The 14,496-nt window shown below is 40.5% G+C and overlaps 1 protein-coding gene across 6 annotated transcripts in view; it reads left to right on the forward strand.

The window, feature by feature from the left end:
- rhbdf1a (rhomboid 5 homolog 1a) overlaps nucleotides 1–14,496 on the forward strand; it is a 41,130-nt gene that overhangs the window by 17,504 nt on the left and 9,130 nt on the right. For 4 of the 6 annotated variants that reach the window (XM_079457081.1, XM_079457079.1, XM_079457082.1 and 1 more), the window contains 6 exons: nucleotides 7,838–7,982; nucleotides 8,065–8,204; nucleotides 13,334–13,547; nucleotides 13,626–13,832; nucleotides 13,980–14,102; nucleotides 14,179–14,339. In XM_079457081.1, coding sequence (XP_079313207.1) covers nucleotides 7,866–7,982; nucleotides 8,065–8,204; nucleotides 13,334–13,547; nucleotides 13,626–13,832; nucleotides 13,980–14,102; nucleotides 14,179–14,339 — 962 coding nt within the window. In that variant the 5' untranslated portion in view covers nucleotides 7,838–7,865. Of the gene's footprint in view, nucleotides 1–7,837; nucleotides 7,983–8,064; nucleotides 8,205–9,130; nucleotides 9,239–13,333; nucleotides 13,548–13,625; nucleotides 13,833–13,979; nucleotides 14,103–14,178; nucleotides 14,340–14,496 lie in introns of all 6 variants that reach the window. The other 2 variants (XM_079457078.1, XM_079457077.1) reach the window with 1 other exon arrangement.

Below are 14,496 nucleotides of genomic sequence, written 5' to 3' on the forward strand. Positions count from 1 at the left end.
CGTCCCACCCACAGCTGGCCTGATACTTGATCATAGAGTCAGCTGCTGAGGGTATTCCTCTGTGTGTGTGAGTTTGTTTTTAATGTCAGATGAAACGTATGGAAGTGATAGACAGTCACAGTAACAGCCTGCCGTGGATCTCTCAAGGATTTGTAAACTTTTCTCAATTTCTCATTCGTATGAATTTGTATTGAATTGTAATGAAAAAGTTCACAATTATTATTAAAAGCAATAATAAAGCCCCATCCCCCAAAACCTTAGTCACATGAATTGTCGTGAGGAAGTGTTGGACACGCACAAAATTGGGACTCGAGCAGCTTTTGGGTGTTCGGTTTGATGGGCAACTATGCAAAGTATTTCTGTTCGTTGAGGAGCTCTGAATTTCAGGCCTGCTGTGGAGATCAAGGAGAAACTGCCCTCCCCTCTTCTTTAAAAACACAACCCTAACTATAAGCACTATGATGTGCAATTTGTGCTGTGGATATGACGGATACATGACTTTGTGTGGCTTGTATTGGTTTTCATGTAAACACAGTTGATACAGTTAGTGATGCAAGATCAAAAATATCTTGGCTTGAACCAGTAAACGAAAACACAATGTCTTCATAACCTCACATAACACCATAGAAACACAATGTAAATGTCATACTGGTTTTCTTCAATAAGAGCAAGAGCTAAAGCGAGTGTGAGCTTACGGTGGTTCTGTCATTCTGGCAGTGGTCTATAGTAGTAATTCAGTCACCCCGCTCTGCTCCGCTGTCTCTCCTGCGAGAAGATGGACTTTATTTTTAGACTCCTAATCTGTTTAAAAACTTGTCCAGTATTCACCAGCAGGCTCGAACAGCTCCGCCGCTGTTGTCGGCCTTCTAACTGGTGAGCTATAAAAAGACGAATAAGCTTGAATCAGCATTTTATATGCACAGAAAGACATCTGACGATGGGCTGTGGATACAGAATTGTACATACTTTCAGATAAATATTTCATTTCTCTCTCAATAGCTCAGGATGAGTTGTATTGGCAGCCGGTTTGCTTTGTTAAAAAGAAAAGGTGCCGTAAACATAGAAGAACCTTTTGGTTCCATAAATCACCTTAACATCTGAAAAACATTCTTCAGATTACAAAAAAGTAAGAAGGAGATGGTTCTTTGAAGACCCTTTGACTAAATGGTTCTTTGTGGAACCAAAAATGATACGTCTATGGCATTGCTGTGTGAAGAACCTTTTAAGCTCCTTTATTTTTAAGAGTGTGGTTCGCTTAACTGGCCTTTTTTAATAGGAAACCCGAAGATACTGAACATAGAGGCATAAGGATAAAGTTGCATCCAGATTGGACAGCTTTTATGGTGAACATTTTTGTCTTTAGATGTCCATGTTGTATTCATATTTAAGTTAAACCGCACCAGAGGTCGCTTGAAGTTGAAAGTGCACAGAGACCCACCTTTAAAGCAGTCTTTCCTTGTCTGTGGTGCGCACCAAGGTCCTTTCCTTTTGGGGGGAAAAAATGTAGATAATAGGATCTCACAGACTGACATTCCTTGTCTTTTTATGAGTCAGATTATCCATATGGATTTTCTCTTAGATCTATTGATCTTTTGTCTTAGAAACTGATTGCAGAGCTTCTGCGTAGTTACAAAGTTACAGAATACTACAGTTTAAAGTCCAGCTGTCAGTCTTTCCATGTTTGGGCGTACTGGGGGAATTTCTTTCAGAAACTGGACATATCCTCTCGACACACTGCTGGTAGTGTGTAAGAGGAAAGGAAGAGTCAGGCTGGCATGGTAGCAAACAACACTGCTGGCTTTTTGTGCTGTGTTGTGCAACTGTGTGGGTGAAAAAAGATGTTACATTATAAATCCAGAGTGCAGAGCGGACACTCGTGTGCACAGGAGCTGCCGGTCCAAGAAATTGAACCGGAATGTGACGCGAGACCGTAAGAGAGGGAGGGCCAGAATGTGCTGTGTGTAGGAAGGAAGTGTCCAGTGTTCAAACACACAAATAAATGAGCTCATCCATCACAGTGTTTTCTTGCCCCTGCTCATCAAACCTCTTCCTTCTGCCCCAGGGCTCTTTTACCAAACCCAGTTAACCCACATACTGTATAGAAATTCATTATGATAAGCTTACTGTTGTGAAAATGATCTATTTAGGAAGCTTTTAGCATGTTGTCATATTTGTATTTAGACCTATTTTGGTTTTAATTGAATAAGTTTAAAACAACAATATTTTTTTATACATTTACTGGAGTTGTGCTTTTTGAAGCTTCAGATTCATGGAAATTGAAAAAATGGTTACATACTTTGTTGCCACAGTTGACAAGCACTTTTTAAAAATCTTTTTTAATGGTTACATTTTTGCAAAACCCGGTGACTTATAATATGAAAATAACAAAATATGGAGATACAAGGTTTAGAAGGACAGTGACGGTATAGGTTTATTAATTTATGTTAATCTGAAGAAATCATATACATATACATTTGGGACTGGGAGGGAAAAATACATTTCATAATATGGGTGAACTACCTCTTCAAGTAGTTACAAAAATATAAATGTTAAAGGGACAGTTCACCCAAAAAGAAATATTCTGTCATCATTTACTCAACCCCAAATCTGTATACATTTCTTGTTGTGATAAACACAGACAAAGATATTTGAAAGAATGCTGGTAACCAAACTGTTCTTGCCCACCGTTGACTTCCATAGTAGGAAAAAGTATAATGGTGGTCAAAAGTGATTTCAAAATATCTTCTTTAGGGTTCAACGGAACAAAGAAATGTAAAACGCTTAGGTTATCAAGCTTGGGTTAGTTCACCCAAACTGAAATTGTTATGTTAAGTTTTGAGGTGTTTCTTAACTAAAGATAGTGGCAGATCATTGTTTCCAGGGAAGTCTAAAATACTTTAAGATTCCTGTTGGCATAACAAGCTAGCTTTTCCCAGAGAATGTTCTAACTAAAACTAGCTTATTCCTACCACCCAAACTCCCACCCATTGCTCTAACCAGCTAGATTTCTCCAAGAACAATCGTATCTGGTTTCCAGGCTGTGCTATATTAGGCTCAAATGGTGGAAAATCTCAAAAAGGAAGTTTCCATTAGGCTGCTGGTGGTGAGGGTCTGTCCTGAGTGGCTGAGATGTGGAAACAGACGGCCTGCTGAAATATGCACAAACGTGTAGTTCCACAGCCTCCACCCCAAAAAGAAAACACACACACACACACAAAGTGCGCACACACCACTATTATCTTCAAAGCCTTACCCTCCCTAACAGTGGCCTTATCTGTTACTACTACACGACATGTTACGCATGACTACCCCTCATTCAGCAAGTTATTGTATTAAATTATACTGTGACTAGATCATTAGACTAGAGCCCAAAGCCCGTATAAAAAAAGCTGTCTTATTAACAAAATACTCAACAGCTGGCATGTTATGCATGTTAACCTTCATCTGAAATGAGCGTTTTAATCAGATAGACACTGCGTGTGAAGGCATAACTCTGACTGGAGCACTTTATTCAATTCCTGGACAGAGTTAAAAACGTATGCGCTGTTGTTTTCAAAGGGATCATGTCGAGAGACAGGAAGTTTCAGCTTGTGGCCAGGATCTCAATCAATGGATTGCTGAGATGAAACTCACATTTTTCTTGATTTAAGTGCCTATGTAAGCTATACATAAAAAGCTTGAATTTAAAAGAAAATGTGACTGTGTTGCATGCAATGTGACCGAAAAAGACTGTTTGTTTACAGGTGAAATACGAGTTCTCTCTGTAGACTATAAACTATAGTGTTCGCTTAAATATATGTTCGCCCTCCTAAAATATGTTTGACATCTCAACATTGTAAAAGTCTCCACTTTCTTTGTAACTTTGATACAAGTGACCTTTTTGAAGCTTTTAAGTGGGGCAATTTCCTTTTATGTGTGGAAGCATAAATCTGAACGAAAATCTTCAAAGAAGTCTTATATCCTTTGGATGACTGCCATGTGCAGAATTCAATCCGTGGAATCCCTTCGCAAAGGATATCTCTGTCATTCAAGGCCATCCTTCTCATGACCTGCCAAAATATCTGCACAGAATCTACAGGAAATGAAATACTGTTCCTTATATTTCATAATCAATCTAGGCATGATGAAACCATATTTCACATGCTATGTTTGATGTGGGTGGCATAGTGTAATGGTTAATAAAGTTAAGGTCAAAATGATCTGAATTATGCAGAAAATGACGGAAAAGGGGTACTAAAGCTGTCACTGGGACGGTATATTAATTTGGTACCTTTGATGTACTAATACTGTACTGTTTGGATGTATGTGTTTGGATTTTGAAAAGGTACCACCTCAGTGACAGAATTTGTACCAAAGGGATATTTTACCCGAATCTTGGTTATAATCACACCAACTATTACGTGGCTTTTTACATTCTTCAAAATGTCTTTTATATAATAATCCAATTTGTAATTTTTCCAACTATGGGAATCATTGGGGGTAGGTTCTGTTTAGTTATAAGCATTCTTCCAAATATCTTTCTCTGTGTTCAACAAATACATTTTTTATACAGATTTGGAACAAATAAAATGTGAGTTAATGAAGAAAGAATTATCCCTTTAACTTCCGGTGCACATTCACAAATACAGAGTCCCTGTAGATTATTTATTATAACAAGCAAACCAAACCACGTGGAACTGTTACTTGGCTAAACTTGTCTCTCCAATATTTTGAATTTAGACTGCGATATCAAACTCAACCGCTAGATGTCGATGCCCCATATTGTTTCTTTAAATACGTCAAAACAACAGGACCCATTCAACAAATTGTTTATTTAATAAAATTAACATACATCAAACTTACTATACAAAAAATAATGATATAAATCAATATTAACATCATATATAGATAATATTTAAACAGTTGCACTATAAGACACTAGCCAGGCCGGTTTATGGCAGTCCAGGCACGTACGTCCGATGAAACGGTGTCTAGCATAAAATATACTGCAGTATAGTACAGTTTACTGCGGTAAATACTACAAGTATTGGCTACAGTATTATTTAATGGGTTTATGTCATAATTTCTTTAAGTTAATCTGACATTTGTTTTGATGGGTCATCAGTGCATGTATAACATTATCATCTTTTCAAATGAAACCGTGAAATGCTTTTCAGGATCTCTGCAGTTCAAGTTCATGTGTTTATGTCTCCATATAGTTAGATGCCAATGCCAAAAACTCCACAAGCATCACACGTGTAGTACGCAACACAATGGAACTCATTCACTCAGAGACACGCAGAATAAGCAAATAGCATTTAAACAGAATTCCTGACGCTATTCCATATCACAATCTGAATTGATTTAATAGTTCAGTGCTACTTTTTGATAATACCACTCAAAACTTACGTTATACGGTTTTATGCCTATGTGAAAAATAGTTGCCTGGATGTTTTGGTTCGTAAACTCTTTGCATTCTTAAAGGTATAGTTCACCCAAAAACTAAAATGAATTTACTCACCCTCTTGTCATTTTAAACCTGACTTTTTTCTTTCCGCAGAACACAAAGGAAAATATATTTGAAGGAAGTTGGTAACCGAACAGCACTGGCCCCCATTCACTTCTATTGAATGGACACAAAACTAATGGGGGCCAGTTAACAACATTCTTCAAAATATCTTGTTTTGTGTTCTTTTGTGTTAACCCTACGTTGCGAGGTGACACTGTCAGACAAATTCATATGTAACCTACCCGTGTACATCTATACATCTAGTTGCTGTTCACAGTAGACCAGCTGTTTGCACACAAGCCGAAAGTGAGTTTTTACGACAGAGCGGGCGAACGATAATGAGCTTTCCAAAACACACAGCTGGCTTTGTAAGGTTCTCCTGGGGACAGACATATTTGTGACAGATGCCACAATGCACGCACAAGCTAGAGAAACTAGCCCAAATGATAGACAATTGCTATAACATTTAGGATGTGATGGCGAAGCAAACAGAGTTGATTGCTTAAGTGTAACATCAGCTTTCTTTAAACTAACCTAAGGCATCTGAAACATAAATCCAGTCGGTGGGAGAGGCACATTCTACATATTAGCTTCTCAGAGACCACTGCTGCAGGGGTTGGAGTCAAATGACAGTGCTGTTGAAGATCCCACAATGCAATGTGCAGACCTGGGAACCATCCGTGCATTCTGTAAGCAGGCTGTGGAAGGGCTGCCGTTTGATTTAGTGGGATCAATGAGATGAAAGTGATTACTGATATAGACATTAACAGTCATGACGGTCTGCCTCCACTCCAGGACTGACAGAAAGCTTCCATGTGTCTTCCTCTCGGGGGTTTGCGTCTGTCTGCGTCAAACATAATCATTGGAATTCAGAATCAGGCATTGTGGTTCACAAACTTATATGTCAGCGTTCGCTTGCTGTAATGATTCTGTTAGGATATTAAACCTTGCATTCGGTTCCCCTCTGAGGTCTGTGGTTGAACACCATCGGCACGTCCCAACCGGGGTCTCCTCAAAACTGAGGCTCACGCACTGAGATGCCGGTGATGATTTCAAACCACATTCCTCTGTAGCAGACAGATGCTTTCACACAAACGCTTCTGGGGTGCTTTTGTGCCCGGGGGTCTGTTGATGAGCAACAAGTTTTATGAGTTTTAACTTTGACTCGGGTTACACTGGATGTTCGGTTAGATTCAGGATTTATGAACTTCTGTGAGGCTGCGCGTTTCTGTGATTTAGATGTTTCGCGATTATTTCCATCTTCACCGCCATGTGAGCTTTAAGAAAAGCGTGTTGTGTTAAATCTGGGTTTTGTTAAGTGTAACTGAGAACAGATTTAGGTGCCTTCCCGCGGAGTGAACATATAGCCCAAACTGACTACTCCTGCTTCCAGATCACTCTATAAATATACTAAATGACTTTCTGAATAAAAAAACGGGCTGCGGAAGAATATTATGTGCGCTAACCTAACTTTAAAAGGCTTTTTATTACCCAGTCTTATCTAAATTAAAATTTTTGTAAACCTGGAGATTAAATGATATCGGTAATTGTAATGGAAATACAAGTTGGAAACCGTAGTCACACCCTTTGTCTTTTAAATAAAGGCTATTCAATCTCACAATTGAAGTCATGCACAAATGGTTCCTTCTACACAGAAGTTTCGTAAGCCATGGTAGATGTGTAATCGAGATTAGCACACACTGAAAGTTGTATATGAAGAACTACAGTCAATCTGGTTTGTGTCTCTGTTGCACGCACGCTTCAGTGCGTAACACTGGCTGTGTAAAGCATGATGGGAAACATGGCGGGAGGACACGGTGGCCTCTCTGTAAATTCCTGCTCTGCCACAAAGCTGCTCTTTAAATGATAGGCTGGTATAAGTCAGTGGCGTTTAAGCTTGATTCACAATAAACTTTCCCACCCCCACAGTCGAGATATTTATCAGTCAGTTATAGTGGATCTGAGAGTATTGAGGGAGTGTAAACAGATGGGAAAACTGTTCTTTATTTTCATTTTGTGGTTTCGTCTTTAGCAGCAGGAATGTTTACTGGATGTCTCGAACATCTTGTGCTTGGTTATTGCATGCTGCCATCTTGTGGCTTTGTTAGACATGGGGAGGATGGTCAGCATTGCATAATACTCTACCCTACTGCAGTATTTAGTATGTATACTAATGGCCACAGTATGCAGATTTGTTTGCAGATGACCTATTTCATGCTAAAATTAACTGGTACACTTGCCAGTAAAACTACATTTTTATTACATTTCATACACAGTGCTGCCCACCGGTTCTTGATTTTACTGTGAGATACTGATTTTACTCTCTCTCTCTCTCTCTCTGTGGTGTAGCTGGCAGGTCTAGGAAGAGGCAGGCAGCATGGCTGAACCCAGACGAGACAGCACCAGCAGCCTGCAACGCAAGAAGCCGCCATGGCTCAAACTGGACATTCCCACTGCTCAGGTGTCCCTGGATGAAGCGGCTACTTTTGTCCAGGTACCAGTCTGTTATTTACCCGATGTTTTTTATATCTGTCTTTGTACTGTTCATCTAAAGCCCTGGCGTGTCTGTTTTGCAGCCAGTGAAGAGACAAGGATTCAATCGAAGCGTCAGCATGCCTGTGGAAACGTCCCATCTCCCCTCACCTCCACGTGACCTCTTTGACGCCCGGCGAGCCGCTTTCCAGCGTCAGTCTTCAATCACTCAAACCATCAAGAGGTAGGGGAGATATTGCATGGGATTGTTATTTTGGTAAATCTACTCTTGAAAATTATTAGAGGATAGATGTTATGTCTCCACTCAAAGGTTCTGCGCCAAACCTAGTGACGTGTTCAGATTGTGAGGTGGCAGCATTTTCGGCATCATAAGTGCATTTCAGAAGGCACTTTTATGCTGTCGTCTTGGAATATCATTTTGAGTCAATTTAAAGGCAGCACTGCATGTGTTTGCAAAAAATGACAATCCCACAATGGACTGTCCCACTGGTAAACGGTATGTGTGCTGCTTATTAGATAATCACATTTTTAGTCTAGTTACTGTTTGGTTGATGCATTGGTAAAAAACACTTTTATGGGTTTATTTCACCTACAATGCCACCTTAGAAGCATGCTGTCTGTGTAGGAAAACCGACAGCAGAGCAGTTCACTAGGTTTTATAACGAAGAGCCAATGTCTACATCCGCATCCATTTATGTTGCCATTTTGATATTTTTGTAAGAGTTGAACAATAGATATATACAATGTGCATAAATGCAGTTCAGTTTTATTATAGAGCACCATAGCATCTTTTCAGTTGCGAGCCGCTATATATATATGATTTGTTTGCTGAGATTGAGAGTTTTGGCCTGAGATGTAATGGGAGGGAATTCTTCATGATAAACCAAATCTGAAAAGATCCAGTGCCTGTTCACATGGTGTATGTGTGGTTAGCTTTGCTTTGCATGTGTGTAAGTGTGACTAACATGGGTCTCAAGCATTTTCTCGCTCATATGCTTATTTAAAACTTAATAAGTGACTAATAAACCTTGCTTATCTAGCTTTCTGGCTCTGTTGATCTCTAGCTTTTATTACCCTCCTTTACTCTTATCTTCTCTTTTTCCCACTTTTTCTTGCTTCGTCCTCCTCCTCCTCTCGGCCCACCCACAGCAGCAGGAGGGTGCACTTTGAGAGGATTAATACAGTGCCCATTAAGGGTCACCGGGCAGGGCGACACAGCTCCAGAAGGCATCAGTCCCTCTCCAGAACCCTTCTCAGGTACAGAAGATCGCGGAAGGCCGTGCGAGCGCGTTCTCGCACGCAGGACACAAACTAGCCACGACATACCATCTCTGACTTGTGATTATTATACAGTTTTATTAATTCCATGATTTAGAAGACACTTTAACACTCTCTGTTGATTTATTGTATGGAGTGGCCATCTTCCTGCACTCGGCAGGGTTAATGCATACATTTTAACTTGTCATAAAAGGGAAAGTTCACCAAAAAATGTAAATTCTCATCCCCCATTGACTCTCATAGTATTTAATTTCCTTTCTGTGGCAGTAAATGGGAGTTGAGATCTGCTCGGTTTCTAACATTCTTCCAAATATCTTCCTTTGTGTTCAGCAGAACAAAGAAATGTATACAGGTTTGGAACATTTTGGTTGAGAACAGAATTTTCATTTTGGGGTGAACCGTCCCTTTAATGTCACTATTTTTACACATACATACAGTGCACTTTTATGTTTGAGTCCGAGCGAAAGTTGACAGATCAGTCACATGGTCATGTTTATAGGCCAGGCACAGATTCAGTGCATTCAGTGTCATTCAGTGTGAGGTTACAACCTACATCTTTCCAGACACCGGATCAAATCTCAATCCACCACACTACATTTCACACAAATAAAGTAACGGCATCCACCCTCAATTGGTGACACAGTAGGCAGGAATATATACCATTGTTCAAAGTCATTCAATGTTTTTCAATTTGGGCCTGTTCACATTCTTCACATTCTCAGCAGCACAATGCCTTACTGAATTTCAATATTCGGCAAATGAGGATTCTTGTAATGACTGTCGTGCTTTCACTCATTGTAACAGTTTGACTATAAAATGTATGCGGCTCATTGTTGTCGTATTTCTGTACGGAGTTAAGCTTGTTATCAGAGAAACATTCCAGGCCTGTCTATAAGACCCACGTTCTTGAAATTGCTTTATGAGCCCACAGCACATTCATCTTTCTTCTGTTACACTGTTTGACACCGTGCCCAGACTGGCAGGCTTTATTTGTTTTCCTCTAAATGCAAGATGCAATATGAGTTGTGTTTGTTGGCAGGGCAGCACAACACCAGAGTAAGAGAGATTAGATTTGTCTGTAAAGCTGATCCAGGTGTTGCATTGAATTTTGTGTTATTTGTGGTCACATACAATACTGATGTATTCATGTTTACTATACAGTAACGACCAAAAGTGATGTCTGGGGGGAATATGTGTGCAATATATTGTGAAGTTTCATTAAAGCATCAAAATATGAAGTGTATTGTATAAAACACTAAACTTTAAGGCTCGGTTTTACATTCAAGGCTTGGCTTAAACCAGAACTATGCCTTAGTTAAAGTAGTTATTTCAGTTTATAAAAAGGGCTTAGAACACCCTTACTGGTGTGCGTCTTGACACAAAACAATGGCGCTGATATATTTCAAGATATTTTCAGTTAAGACAGCTCAAACATTAATTTTAGTCTGGGACTAGCCTTAAGCCTTGTCTGTGAAAGCGGGACTACAAGAATACTTCAAATGAACTGGGGAAAAGATAATTACATAAAATCAGGGAACATTTGTTTTATTCTATCTTACAAAGATGCAAAGACAATTTTTAAACTTAATGAAGTTTACAAACGTTTCAATCAATTACAGTGGGTACGGAAAGTATTCAGACCCCCTTACATTTTTCACTCTTTGCTATATTGCAGCCATATCTCATTGATGTACACACAGCACCCCATATTGACAGAAAAACACAGAAATGTTGACATTTTTGCAGATTTATTAAAAAAGAAAACTGAAATATCTCACTTTTCTGTGGCACTCATATATTTAACTCAGGTGCTGTCCATTTCTTCTGATTGTCCTTGAGATGGTTCTACACCTTCATTTGAGTCCAGCTGTGTTTGATTATACTGATTGGACTTGATTAGGAAAGCCACACACCTGTCTTTATAAGACCTTACAGCTGCTTCCATAATCCTTAAATGGAAGACGTTTGGGACGACCAGAATCCTACCTAGAGCTCAACTGAGCTATCGGGGGAGAAGAAGAGCCTTGGTGAGAGAGGTAAAGAAGAACCCAAAGATCACTGTGGCTGAGCTCCAGAGATGCAGTCGGGAGATGGGAGAAAGTTGTAGAAAGTCAACCATCACTGTAGCCCTCCACCAGTCGGTGCTTTATGGCAGAGTGGCCCCGACGGAAGCCCCTCCTAAGTGCAAGACACATGAAAGCCCACATGGAGTTTGCTAAAAAACACCTGAAGGACTCCAAGATGATGAGAAATAAGATTCTCTGGTCTGATGAGAGCAAGATGGAACTTTTTGGCCTTAATTCTAAACTGTATGTGTGGATAAAACCAGGCACTGCTCATCACCTGTCCAATACAGTCCCAACAGTGAAGCATGGTGGTGGCAGCATCATGCTGTGGGGGTGTTTTTCAGCTGCAAGGACAGGACGACTGGTTGCAATCGAGGGAAAGATGAATGCGGCCAAGTACAGGGATATCCTGGACGAAAACCTTCTCCAGAATGCTCAAGACATCAGACTGGGCCAAAGGTTCACCTTCCAACAAGACAATGACCCTGAGCACACAGCTAAAATACACAACAACTCTGTGACTGTTCTTGAATGGCCCAGCCAGAGCCCTGACTTAAACCCAAATGAGCATCTCTTGAGAGACCTGAAAATGGCTGTCCACCAACGTTTACCATCCAACCTGACAGAACTGGAGAGGATCTGCAAGAAGGAACGGCAGAGGATTCCCAAATCCAGGTGTGAAAAACTTGTTGCATCTTTCCCAAAAAGACTCATGGCTGTATTAGATCAAAGGGTGCTTCTACTAAATACTGAGCGAAGAGTCTGAATATTTAGGACCATGTGATATCTCGGTTTTTCTTTTTTAATAAATCTGCAAAAATGTCAACAATTGTGTGTTTTTCTGTTAATATGGGGTGCTGTGTGTACATTAATGAGAAAAAAATGAACACATGATTTTTGCATATGGAAATGGAAGATACAATAGTGAAATATTTAAGGGGGTCTGAATACTTTCCGTACCCACTGTATATATCGGAAATACCTATAACTATTGTTGACTGAATCACACAAGACTGCTTGCGCGCTACATACGTAGTATGTGTGGAAGCACAAGGGCGCATTATGGATCTGTACTGCATAAGTATGTGCAAAGCCCTTAAGTGTTGTGTGGACTCTGTATGTTTTTTTTGTGTTGTGTTGTTTCCAAGCCTCCTTAAATACCTATCAATGCTTCAGCATTTTTAATAGATCTTTAATAATATACTTAAATCTAACAAAGACATCACTTTTGGCCACTATTTTATAAAGACAGAGAGAAACGCATTATAATCTGAAAACCACGACCGCCGGGAGGGAAACCGTCCAACACTGTAAAAAGAATTCTGCATAAATTACAGTATTACTGGCACAAAGTTTGCCAGTAACTTACTGTAGATTTACATTTATGTAATTTACTGACAACAGTTTGTTCAAAGATAAACATTAAACATTAACAAGTCTTTATCTTTACAGAAATAAACTATAAAATAACAGCCCCGTGCAAGGCATTTTGGGAACCACAATTAGAAAAAGAACTGAAAAGGTTGAAGAGGATTTCTGGTTCCCAGAATGCTTTGCAGGAGGCTGACAAGGCGGTCTTGATGTTTTTTTACCGGAACATGAATCATACGTTAGAAGCTTATTTCTTTTTTCTTTTCTTTTATATCATGCAGATGTTTGCTTTGTTTATAATGTCACAGCCAAACCGCTGCGCAGAAGCTTCACATATCAGTCTAAATGTGTGTACGTGTGTGCAAACATTTGGTTTCATTTTCTGTGTGTGTGTGGGAGAGGACTTTAGCCAATGCCGGTACCTTTACTCTCAAGCATGTCGGGGCATGTCCCTACTCTATTTCCTCTGAAGTTTGTCACAGTTTCTCACCACACTTTCCTTCATCTCGATTGCACACAGTGGGACCAGAGAGTGTTATTAACATCTGTAGAAACTAGTATTGTATCAGTTACTGTGTGAAAACCTGTCAGCAGGGATGAAAGCGATGCGTGATCTCTGACTCTTGATCGTCCTCAGGGGTACGGCGGACTGGTTCGGAGTGAGTAAGGACGGCGACGCCACGCAGAAATGGCAGAGGAAGAGCCTGCGCCACTGCAGCCTGCGATACGGCAAACTGAAACCTCAGGTCATCCGTGAGATGGAGCTGCCCAGCCAGGACAACATATCACTGACTAGCACAGAGACCCCTCCGCCTCTATATGTACCCTCATCTCAGCATGGCATGCAGAAGGTACAGCATTGGGTCTGTCTGCACCCGTTTTCTTTCAAACACAAGTTCTTATTTCTGATAGTACTGTTCTTTTCTCAGATTGTGGACCCGCTGGCACGTGGTCGAGCGTTTCGCATGGTTGAAGAAGTAGATGGCTTTAGTGTGCCCCAAACTCCCATCACCCCAGGCGGTGCCTCCATCTGCTCCTTCAACAGCTCACGCTCGGGTCTGAACCGCATCCCGCGCAGACGCAAGCGCGAGTCTGTGGCCAAGATGAGCTTCAGAGCAGCAGCGGCCTTGGTGAAGGTGAGCTCGAGGTGACACGTGATCTAATAGATGGTCAACACATCTGGCTCATGGTCATGTTGAATTGAATTAGATGATGTATACACAAAAGAGATGAAATGTGAATGACACTGATGAGAAAACGTAAAGGTTTATTGTTATCTTTAGGGTCGGTCGCTGCGAGAAGGCACACTAAGGCGAACTCACAGACGCAGCTTCACACCCGCTAGCTTCATTGAGGAAGATGTTGTGGACTTTCCTGATGAACTGGATACATCTTTCTTCGCTAGGGTAAGAAAACTGCACTTAATATATGTATATCACACATGCAGTACGTTTTCTCAAGTTTGTTTCTGTGTGGCTTCAGGACGTCCTCATGCAGGAAGAGATGTCCACATTCCCCGATGAGGTGTTTGAGTCTCCATCAGATTCCACAATGAAGGACGTGGACAGCAAACAGCTGGACGAGTCTGAGCTGACGGGCAGCGCGCTGGACAAGTGCGAGTTAGAGAGGAGTCATTTAATGCTGTACGTTTCAAAGTTTAAATTGTTTTGTACTGACCCGACCTGATGCTGGTCATCATATGACACTTTTTCTGATGATGGGTGACGCTTTTTAATGTAGAACTTTTTATTTACAAATACCATCATAGGTGAAGTAATATGAATGTAATGCTACTGTTTC

The sequence above is a fragment of the Barbatula barbatula genome (assembly GCF_947034865.1).
Source record: "Barbatula barbatula genome assembly, chromosome: 5".
Lineage (NCBI taxonomy): Eukaryota > Metazoa > Chordata > Actinopteri > Cypriniformes > Nemacheilidae > Barbatula > Barbatula barbatula.